Genomic DNA, 11,976 nt, shown 5'->3' on the forward strand with positions numbered 1-11,976 from the left:
AGTTGGTATCAGAGCCATATGCCGACAGTTGGGACCTTAAGTCCTTCGTCTGGAAAAGCCCCGAGCCTCTCGTTCGTGAAGAGTCACGAAGCGAAACTCTCCGTAGGGGATGCCCGCGTGCGGGTGGCAAGCTGATAGGTACCCCGTGATGTGACCCTTTGGACGAAATGTAATCTGTATTCTGACGTGTGGTTTGGAGAATGGATGACTATTATTAAGTTTGAATACTTCCGCATTTATTGTATCTAAGTTATTGGCTTGTGTTGTGTGGTCCGGCTATAAGTTGAATGGAATTGTTTGAGTCCTGGCGAGAGCTAGGCAGGCGTCCCGCGGATACCCTTTGGTTCGCCTTAGGGAGAAGTGGGGGCGTCACAGATGCAATATCAAATATTGTGACATCAATGTTCCATTTAGGGAGATAAGAAAAAGAATTGCAGTGATTACCAAAGCACGCGAAAATTGCATTCTATCAAGCCTTAGTTTTGACTATTCCTTTGTTTTTCGGTTTCTATCTCTTAACGATCAAAACTAGAAAAAGAACATTAACAAGCTTTTGGAACTCATTTATGAAAACAATTTTTTCTTTCTTCCATGCTTTTCATCATTGGTCTGCCTCCACAATTTGGTGTTAAAGATCAGATTCCTTTTCTTTTTTGCTGATACAAAGGTTTGTCAATCATTAGCTTATTCATCTTTTAATTTTTGTGATAATGGTTTTTTTATGGCTGACATATATATATATATATATATATATATTGTATGCCTACTGTGATAAAAGTATAATTCAGTTATAGTCTCCATGATGGAATTTAAAAGTAAGTGTTTCGCAAACAAATCTCTTTTTTTTTTTTTTTTTTTGTGAGATGAGTCTATTTCCATGCTCATGATTATTGGACGCCACTCTAAATAGTGTATAAACAACTTTGATAATGTTGTACCATTTCCTTTCCTTCAACTGAAATTGTTCCTTAGTTCATTTTGTGCCATCTAATATTATTAGTGAAAGAAGAGCTGATTTTCTTCACTTCTTTTGGCCCTTATCAATATCAAGTTTTTCAATAAAATAGTTTTTTGGTAGGGTTTTCGCTCATTTGTTCCATAGCTTAAAATAATGGAGCAACAGTAATGACTTGAGTCCCTTTTCTATTCGTTACGTTGTCATTTTGGTACGTATTGTTTTTTAGTTTCACATTTTGGTGTTAATTAGGATGCTGAAAATGTGGTCTTGTTAGGAACTTTTATTAGTTACTGCTGTAATAAAGTAAGAGTAAATCTTATATATTGCAGAAATTATATATTATCATCGTTAGATTCATGACATATGTGTAGAAATTGAATTTTAAATATAAATTTTGCATAGTTGCATTTTTTTTTATTGTTTTCCCTTTCTTTACTTTTTCTTGCTCATTAATTTTCTTAGTTTCATTTATGGTTCGGCTAAGGAATCAAGGATTAGGTCAAGTGAACAACTTTAGTTGTCCTTTTCTAATGTTAAATTTTTAAGTACTAAATTATTTGGGTTTTGACTTCCAAGCATTTGTTTTATTTGTAACTTTTAATTTCTCTTAGTATTTTATTTTTTCAATGGGAGAGGGGTAGGATTTGAGAGGGGAGGGAAAGGGAGATTTGAAACTCAGTCCTCTAATTCCTAGAATCTTATTTTAGCTAATAGACAAGGCCTCATCGACATTTCTCTTAGTTTTGTTTTATACCTGTAAAAATGTATAGTATTGTGCTTTATGCTTGATGTTAATATGTTAAACTATCACTAATTAGACTATAAATTCAAGAAATTTGCAATAAATTTGTATTTCTACAATAATTTTTTCTTTTCTTCAATATTTATTTTATCATGCATAACATGAGTTTTTAGACTATATTTTTTAATTTTATTTTATTTAAATACCATGTTAGGATAGAAATTGGCACTAAAATTTTACTTCTTTATTGGGACCCTTTTGCTTTTTTACTTTACTTTTGTTAGAACAAAACAATTTCACATAAATTAACACTAACATGGTACTCTTCTTTTACTATTTGTCTAATTTAACGCATAATATTCTTGCATTTTTTTATTGTTTTCCCCTTCTTTACTTTTTCTTGTTCCTTGATTTTCTTATTTTCATTTTTTTGGTTTGGCTAAACACTTCGGTGGTTTGGAATCAAGGGGTAGGCCAAGTTAAGGACTATACTTGTTCCTTTTCAATGTTAAATTATTAAGTGATAAATTGTTTGGGTTTTGACTTCTAGGCATTTATTTTATTTGTAACTATTTCTCTTAATTTTTTTCAGCAAGAGAGTAGCAGGATTTGAAAAAGGAGACAAGGGAGGGGATTTGACACCAGGACTTCTAATTCCTTAGACCTTAATTTTAGCCAATAGACAAGATCTTCTCTATAGTTCTTTTAGTCTTGTTTTACACTTTTACAAATGTAAAGTATTATGTTTTTCGCTTGATATTGATATGTTAACCTATCACTAATTAGAAAATAAATTTGTATTTCTACAATAATGTTCTTCTACCCTTTAATATTTATTTATGCATGATTTTTAGACTATATTTTTTCCTTTGATTTTATTTAAATACCACATTAGGTTAGAAATTGATACTAAATTATTTTACTTCTTTTTAGGACTCTTTACCTTTTTCTTTTCAATTTTTTTACTTTGTTTTTATTAAAACAGCGCATTTTCACATAAGTTAACACTAAAATGATACTCTTCTCCTTTTTTTTCTTCTATTGTTCTAAGTTAAAATATAAACGTTTGTATAGCACGGGTCAGATTGCAAGTATTGTAACATATTTACTCATATTTATTCCATAAAAGTATTGCTTTCTAAATATTCAACTACCATACTAATTTGTAAAAACTTTTGTACATAAATTTATTGAAATATGATAATATTCATCAAATACTGCAATGTATACCCAAAAAATTAAAAAGTACTCTTTGATATAGTTAATAAACTTTTCTAATGATTCTAAATCTAGGACTACAAAATTGTTCTAAATGAAATACAGAAGACGTAGCAATCCATATTCAATATCTAGCAAAGTTATTAAATTTATCACTATAACAATTAAATTCATACTGAACAAAGTATGTATGAAAAATGCAAACTTTATTAAACAAGAAACAAGTTGTCAAAAGAGTTAAAAATGAATGTGTAAATGCCTTAGAGTTCTTGAATATCACTCCTTTGTAAGGGCTTTGATAGAAGACTTTTATCAAGGATATTTTTTTGGCACCCAAATATACAAAGGCATAATTTATTGTAGAAAATATATATTGTGACTGCAGATAAAGTACATTGTGAAAGGCATTTCACATGATTGCGTATTACAATTACTAAGTCCAATCCTAACGGCATAATACAACACATAAAATACTTTTATAATTTAAAAGTAAAAAACAAAATAAGCAAAATATGCTTATATAAATTCAAGACATATTTTACCACTGCTAAGATTTCCATCCATGTCCAGCATCCCAATCCATCAATCAAGTCTATAGTAAGCGGACCATATTACTTGCTTAACTTGCTGATTCCTACAACATTAAAAAAAATAAGGCATGAATATTACAACTTTGACATGACTTATGATGTCCAAAATATATGTACATGGTTAGACATTGGAATTCCAAAATCAATTTACAACTCACTTGTAGCTCTAGTTTACTCTTGCTTCTTCAATTTAATTTTTTGTTTCCAATTCCTACATTAAAATTTCAATTTTAGAGATTTGAAGAGGTTGAAAGCTTTTGAAAGCTTAGTTATAAAGATCGTAAAGTAAATAAATGAATATCCACAGTGGGACTTGACGAAGTTCTATCATGCACCAAATTTTAATAAAATCTAAATACCCTATTTTCTAAAAGTATACGGATCATTTATCGAGTACAGGATATTAGATATCGATCCCACAGGAAAAATTATCAATTACCGATAATTTTCAAACTCCTTTATTATTTAGACTACCACAAATGCAAGAGATGAAATCTACACTAAGAGCATGAAATAAAAGTAATAAAAATAACAATAGAAAACTCCTAGGACTACGAAATTCCTTATTGCTCTTGCAAGTGAAATTATCGGTTAATTGAATATTATTATCTTGGCTAATTATGGAATAATTTTTTAATATATGTGAAACATACTCTCATAATTAATCAACTATACTTGTAACTAAGTCATACCTGCTCTCGTGGTTATGAAATTAACTACAAACTCATTTTTTCTATAAAATCACATGAAACAAGCCACTAAAGCTGCAAAGGTGTATCTTTACTCTCATGAGTGCACTATCTAGATTTAGTAATTTCTTAAACTAGTGTTAAATTCCAATTCTTATTGTAAACTTAACACCTTAAGATTATCACAATTAATAGCCAGTTAATCATGATTAGATAAGCAAAAGTGTTAAATAACTTGATCAAAATAATATCATCAATTAACCAAGTAAATATCACTTACAAGACATAGAAAAGTTCATCTATAACTCTAAGTATAAACTTTAGCAAAACATGAAGAGAATGAAAAAAAGACCATACTTGTATTTTAGCTAAATATGAACTCGATACAAAAGAGAAAGTGATAGAAGAGAAGTCACCCTCATCACAACATGAATTCCAAACTCTCTATCTTGTTCCTTAATTCTTCATCCAAATCTAGCTACAAGTACAAGAACGATAAACTACACTAACTAATATTATACTAATGAACTAAGGGAAACTAGTGAAGACTACATTTTCTGCAGTGTTTCTAGCCTTCCAAAGTTATATGAAATGTTCTCCAAAGCCACTATTTATAGATGAATCAAGCTCCAATCAATTATGTTAAAGTTGGTTCTAGTTGGCTCTAATAGTCATCAAAAGTTACTTCTTCAAGTTTCCAATTTTACTTCTGCAGAAACCAGCCAAGATTGATCTGCAAATGAGCTGAAAAAGTTGTGTGAAAACTGAGAAAGTTGTTGTTCAAGTTGCAGAATCGATTGAAAAATATGCACCCATGAGGTCGCGCATTGTGGGTGCGTTTTGCCTCTCCTGCAAGTTTGCTCTTTTCTGGTCAGTCTTCAACTTTACTCTGTTTTTGCACCAATTTCAATTAATATTTTCTTGATGATGGAGGCTAAACTAGCTCTTTTGCAAAACATAAAAATGATCAAAATACTCTTGACCAGTCAATCCACTATTTCAGCTTTTGACAACAAAAATGGCCAACTGTATTTTGACTTTTTGACTAGGAAAACTCATGAACTGAATTTCGATGTTCATAAGAATGTAGAGCTATCTGTTAGATTCAAAATGACTCAAGAATCACCTCAATCTGATGCTTGTAGTTCAAGTTATAGGTAAATACCAATAGGTGTCAAAGTTATCAAGCTTCTCTTCTTTTATACTTGATTGCATTTCATTTTTTGAATATTTTGCACTACATATTCTCTCTAAATCACTTCAAATCATCAACAATCATCCAAATATCTTCTCAATTCACTCCATTTGATGATTGAATCATTGAAACCTATAAAAATATGAAATTTTCACCACTTTAATCCATAGAAATGTAATTTGTTACACTTGGACCACAAAATGTCAACTTCACTTGAATCCTAGTTAATTAGCTATGAAAATAAGTAACACACATCAAAATTAAATAATAAAATACAGTTAAATCACTCAAAATGCACACTTATTAGGACTTCTTTTCAAACAAATAAAAACAAAGAAAATTTCAAAAGAAATATGTAGAGTGCTAAAAATACAACCAAGACCAAAAGAAGAGTAGGATTCAAAAGCAATAGTTTTACTCCAATATAGTAAAATTTAAATCAAAGAAGTTGATAAGATCACAAACAATACAAATTCCAGAACGCCAACTAGATATCATTTATTTGTATGTAACCTAGCACAAATCCGAACCAATCTATATATGGTTCAATGAAAGTATGTAATACAATTAAGTGCTTATCTGAGGTCAAAATATGTTTATGCCTTAACTAAGCATTTGGACAAATCAAATCATACCTCTACATGTAAGCGTGCATAAGGCTTAGAAGTGACATCTCATCTAATTAAATAAGGAATAGGAAGCGAATGCCCTTTCGGCAGATGAATTGAAGAAGAAGGATCACATTATCTCCTTCTATCATTGGTGCTATCGTATATAAAGGGAAAGACTAATTTTACGTGGAAAGGTGATCTTAATTATAAATTTCAAAAGATAAGAAAAATTGGATTATATAGGCTAATGTTCTTTGTCATGTAACACTATTCACTGATCCGCTCATATAGATAAAAGCATGCGCATTGAGAATTAAACTTCCATACTCCATCCCCACCCCCAAAAAAATGATGGAGATAAAATTTAAAGTAAGGAAAAGAAGAGAGAGTTGATTTTGCAAGCATATGAAAACTGTGTACCTTAACATCCACAGGAACAACTCCATTTATGGAGCATAGACAAGTATGACTCAATTCAGCGTTTTGTTCCTTAGGGTTTGATTGTATCATACCTCCATGGTTCGATTGTAGGTCTATCATTGGATGAATTGCATTACTGAGATTGATACTAGAAAAAGGACGACCGGTACGGCTAGGCCGTGAACAGCCAAAGGATCAAAACAGGTGCTTATTCCCCCTTATCTCTGAGTAGGTAAAAAAGATGATCTCTCTATCCTGTGAAAATACTCACTCACAAATAATTAAATAAATGCAAGTTCTCAACCATAACTATAGTGAAGTACAGAGACAAAATTTGAAGGGTAATTTAAATATTGTATTAGGATATGTCTACCTTTAAATCCAGAGGAATATTGGCATCATTCTCTTCCACTTTGACTTTCTTAAGTAATGGTGCATCCAATTTTCCGGGACACAAATTCTTCAACTCCGGGCAACGCATTATTTCCAATTGGGTCAGTGAAGGAAATTTGAAGTCACAACCCTCGTGGTGACCACCACTGAAGCTTTGAAGATTTTGGAGGTTTACAAAGCTTAAGGAGCTTAGTTTTGGGAACAAAAACTCCTTGTTGGTTCTTCCCAATGAAATTTCTCTTTTTTCCCCACCATCATGATCTTCTTGACTGGTCTCTTCATTTTCCCCCGCTATAACTGCATACATTGCCGGGCAAAGACCAACTTTCAATTCTTCAAGACTTACAAGCATATCAGCCACGCAAGGTGGATAAAACAAACATGGTAAACTGCACCCCTCTACTTGTAATATTCTCAAGTTTTGGAATACTCGAATCCCTTTTGGATAATTCCTCCAAATGTGGGCTAATCTTGTTAACCCTCTCAATTCCAGTGACTTTAGATTGGGAAGAATTTCAAGCTCCTTTTTTGATGGAATGGGAACTTTTAGACCCTCAAGGTCGAAAAGTAATTCCATCGAAGGACAATCACCCATAGAAAAGCTCTGCAGATTCTCTAACAATGCCACACCATCAGCTTTCGCAATGCATCTGATAACATAGCACCTTGAAAGCACCAAAGATCTTAAGTTCTCAAGAGACCCTCTAAGCATTTCACCTCCTACAAATTGTTCTGGGCGATAACCAGGACTTGTAAGGTCTAGCATTTCCAACCGAGGGAGTGAGACCTGAAAATTAAAACGTAAATTGATTACAAATGCAACTGGAGTGTGGCATTTGCAAGCTTGTTTAATTTCTCTTCAATCTAACTTCGTCTTAAAGTTTGAAATGCATGTCTAGAAATTGCAAATATCGATCAAATGTATTCACGATATTAATTGTTACATAATAGAACAGTTCTAGTACATCCAGGGACGGAAACTAGCCTTGCCAATGACATCAAGTAGGAAACGTAACTCTACCAATGGCATTAGTCCTTGCTATCAAAATAATATTGTCGTCAACAATTTATTCATTAATTTATCATTCGGTCTCTACGGGTGCTAAAAAATTCTACACAAAACAACATTTTTTTTTATACTGATCATATATTGAAGGAGTAGATCAATATGACTACTAAAAAAATTTTCTATATATGTTTAATTAACACTTTTGGAGCAAAATGCTTGAGTCATGAGTTTTTGGCAATCACCTAAATTCATGGTCAACTATTTCTTTGACATGAAGTATATCATATAGAAATACAGAGAGAGAGAGAGAGACCTGGTTGAGAAAAGCTCTGGAATATGTATCGCCTTCGCAGCCAAAGCCCTCTAAGCCCGTATATTTAAGTGTTACTACTTTGAGTTGGGGTAACTCAAGCACTTGATCCTTCATATTTTCTTCCCTCATAACAATGCTTTCCAAATTTTCACAACTATATACGACTATCTTTTGGAGTTTCACTAGACATTTCAACACTGATTGTGAGAAGAGAGTTGTGATTCGCTGACAGTTAGATACCTCAATACCTCTGAGATTGCAAAGTGACGGAGGTTCAATTGGCCCCTTCCACAAGTACTCAATAAAATTCATTCTCAGGAGTTTCATCTCTTGAAGTTGGCTGAAGCAACGAGGTGGAAGATTTCCATAACATATTTCTTCCAATTTGCCAGATGTTAATTCCATGAACACCAGATTTTCAAAAACATGTCGAGGAGCTAGGTTGGTGGTGGAATCAATAAGGCATTCCCATGAACCCGACTTCAATCTGAGCCTTTTCAAATTGACAAATCCACTTTCATCTAAGTCATTCACAAAATTCCCCGAGCGAAACAAGAACCCAAGGTCCAAAATGAGATTCTCAGTTCTCCTGATTATGCTAGTAACTGCAGGACACAATGCTAGTTCGGAATCTTTCTCGTCAGGCAAATAAAGTTTGAAATTCCTCCGAAATTGATAGTCTCCACCGTTTTTTGTCTGAGTTTGTTTGCAACTAATGTTAAATCTTGACAACCTCTCAACAGGGAATTCGCGTAATAATAGAAGCAGGTCGTCAATGCCATGTAAATTAATTTGGAGACATTCAAGGCAAGCCAGTGATGTGATCTCTTTAATGCATCCTCTTTCTTCTTCTGCATTTCTCCCTAGCCGCAATGGACGATGAAATCCCATATACAATTCTTCTAGCTTTTTCAAGCTTGACAAGATACCAAGAGACAACGGGTGGCGGCTACTTTCAACCCTCAAATCCAACACCTTTAAATTACTCAGCTGAGCAATTTCGGTTGGAAACTGATTATCCCGAAGTCTGGACTCAAAGAAGCTCAAAATCTCCAATTGCGTCATGTATCCAATCATCGACGACGTTCCAATCCCTAACTCACAATAATCCAGGCACAATGTCCGAAGGCTCATCAACATTTGGCCAGGATCTGATGGTGAAAATTCAATTTGTAATTTGTTAAACTCCATGACCCTGAGATCTTCCATCCCTGCAAAAGAATCTGGTGATAGGCTGATCATTTTGCCTGACTGGAAGACCAAACGCAGCAGCCTAAGCTTTGGACATTCCTCTCCCAATGGAAATGGTCCATTAGAATTGCCCTTCCATGTCAGCGAAACAGCTGTATAACGACCAAATGAATCAGGTTGCGGGTGCCCTTCTTTTCCTCCAACATTCCTTACCAAAAATACATGCTCGCCTTCTGATGCAATTTTCAAGCAAACATCTCGCACGACATCATGCAATTTTACATGGTCTTCTTTTCCACCATCGGTTAGCAACAAATAGCAACTTTTAAGGTCACTGATACTCTGGTCTACTCTGTATCTCATATCTCCCAAAGTCTCTCTATCTTGGAACATTTTCAACCCTTTCCCATACCTAACCAAACATTCGACTGGAATGCTATAATCCTCTGGAAACAAGCTGCAAAACAGTAGTAGTGACTTGGCTTCAACACTTTTCAAACGATCATAGCTCCATTCGATTCTGGAAAACACCAAATCTTGAACTCTTTCTAGGTCTCTCATTGTGTACTTCTTTAGCTGTCCAAGGGCGAGTTTCCAGGATTCTGGTGTTGTATAATTAGTCCTAAATGCCCTGGCAACAACAACGATTGCTAGAGGTAATCCTTTGCATTCTTCTGCAACTTGTTTTGCAACGTCACTCAAAGCTGAATCATCGGAAATTCCCGCAACCTCTTTAAAAAGATGCCATGCTTCTTCCTTAGGCAAGGCATTCACCTCAAAAATTTCTGCTTCCATGTTCCTACACACATGAGAGAACCGAGATGTCAATACAACTGTTAAGCTCTTGCACTTACCTGATCTAATGGGAATTCCTAGACTCCTAAGATCCACTTCTTCCCAAATGTCATCCAGCATAACAAGATTTCTCTTGTCACTATTGATTAGTCTAGTATAAATCTGTTCAGCTCTTGCACGACCACTGTGCTCAGATTTTAATTTCATCCTTAACTGCTCAGCAAGTTGATTTTGGATATTTCTCATGTCTGGATTTTGAGAAATAGTTGCAAAGGCTACGCCATCAAACAGTTTCTCAGACTTAACCTGGTCGGCAATTTGCTCCAACAAAAAAGTCTTGCCTACGCCGGCCATACCACAAATTGCGAGTAGACTTCTTTTATCCTGCTTTAGAGCTTCAATCACTTCCCTTTTCATTGACATCCTTGTAATTAGACTTTCCTCAAAGGATGGGGTTGATTCACTAAAAGGCATTTTCCCCAGTGGAGGAAGGTATCCAACTTCATCAAACCGCCTCTCTCTGAGATGTTTTTCAGCATCATTTCCTCTTTTGGCAGCATGGCGGCCTATCAAATAACGTGACTTCAAATTCGGGAGCCTAACAATTTTAAAGCAATTCACCTTAACATTCTCCATACCCTCAAAAATAGTATCTGCCTCTTTCTCTAGACCATCAGCCTGCCTTAGCCAATCAGTAACAATTGGTTTAATTTCTTCACCATTGTTTCTTGCTGCATCTACCGATCGTTGCACCTCAGTTTTCGTTAGCTCGAGTTTTTTGATGCCATTCCTCAGGGTTTCATCGTTGCTTCTATAGCAAAATAAATACTGAAATTGACGTATAATTGGATCAATAAACTTCTCCGCGATTTTCCCCACAATCGAAACGCCAATATCTTGCATGGCCATTATTCCAATATTTCTGTTCCAATGTCTATAACCATGTTATTACGGAAATTAGAAAAATTCGGTTTTATAACAGATAAGAAAATATTTGTTGATTTTATAACAAGTCAATTTTGATATCGTATCGATTAAAGAATTCTGCTTATACATTGTGTCTATTATGGGTCTATTGGTGATTTTGATTAGATATAGAATGGATCTAATTTTGAAGAAGAGAGAGATCTGCATCTTTTTGCAGTGTTATGTACAGCTGATTCTTTATCTATGATGCAGTTTGTCCTAAAATGGTCTGGTTTTTCTAGGTAAGTAAAATGCATATAATATCGATGTAGAAGTATGTTCATCTCCCTTTGATTTTCCCTTTTCTTTCTCCCCTTCTGTTACTCAATTTGGTTCAGAAAGTTGTAAATTTTACTGATCTGGAAAGATATGGTTATATACAACATTGGCAATGCAAAGTACAAGTGTACTGCCATAATCGTATTGTAAGAAAATTTGCTTACACAGAGGCATACAATGTGTTCTGTTTGTGACTCTGATTGGATGTAAGATGGGTTTGGTATTGACAAAGAGGAAAGCTGCATCATTTTCTGGTATTAACTAGAAGTGAATTGTTAAATGGTTTAGTTTACCTTGAGATAGATTGATTTTCTCTTGGTAAGTACTGTTGTTATTACTGATATAAAAGAAATGTCCATCCTCCATTTTATTCTCCTTTCCCCCTTTTTCTGAGCGAATTTGATTGAGAAAGTTATAGATTTTATCATTTGGAAAGAGGGTGATGTCTGAAAATTGCAATGGAGATTTAAGTGCCTTCAATTGAATTCTGTGCCTAGGGGAGTAGAAGAATATTGCTTTCACCTGAGTATGTATTATTGGATTTGAATTTACTGTTAGTCCCATAATCCTCTAGGGATTTGTTGGGAAGACGGGAACTTGTAATTGA

The 11,976-nt window shown here is 34.1% G+C and overlaps 1 protein-coding gene across 1 annotated transcript; it reads right to left on the reverse strand.

Moving 5' to 3' along the window:
- Nucleotides 1-6,781: 6,781 nt before the first annotated feature.
- On the reverse strand, nucleotides 6,782-11,033 carry LOC113773957 (disease resistance protein At4g27190-like). The gene is made up of 2 exons (XM_027318544.1): nucleotides 8,379-11,033; nucleotides 6,782-7,603 (listed from the first exon to the last, which is right to left on the reverse strand). Exons 1-2 carry the CDS (start codon nucleotides 11,031-11,033, stop codon nucleotides 6,782-6,784), a joined length of 3,477 nt encoding a protein of 1,158 aa, XP_027174345.1.
- Between the last annotated feature and the right edge of the window lie 943 nt (nucleotides 11,034-11,976).

Source organism: Coffea eugenioides, chromosome 6, assembly GCF_003713205.1.
Source record: "Coffea eugenioides isolate CCC68of chromosome 6, Ceug_1.0, whole genome shotgun sequence".
Classification (NCBI taxonomy): domain Eukaryota; kingdom Viridiplantae; phylum Streptophyta; class Magnoliopsida; order Gentianales; family Rubiaceae; genus Coffea; species Coffea eugenioides.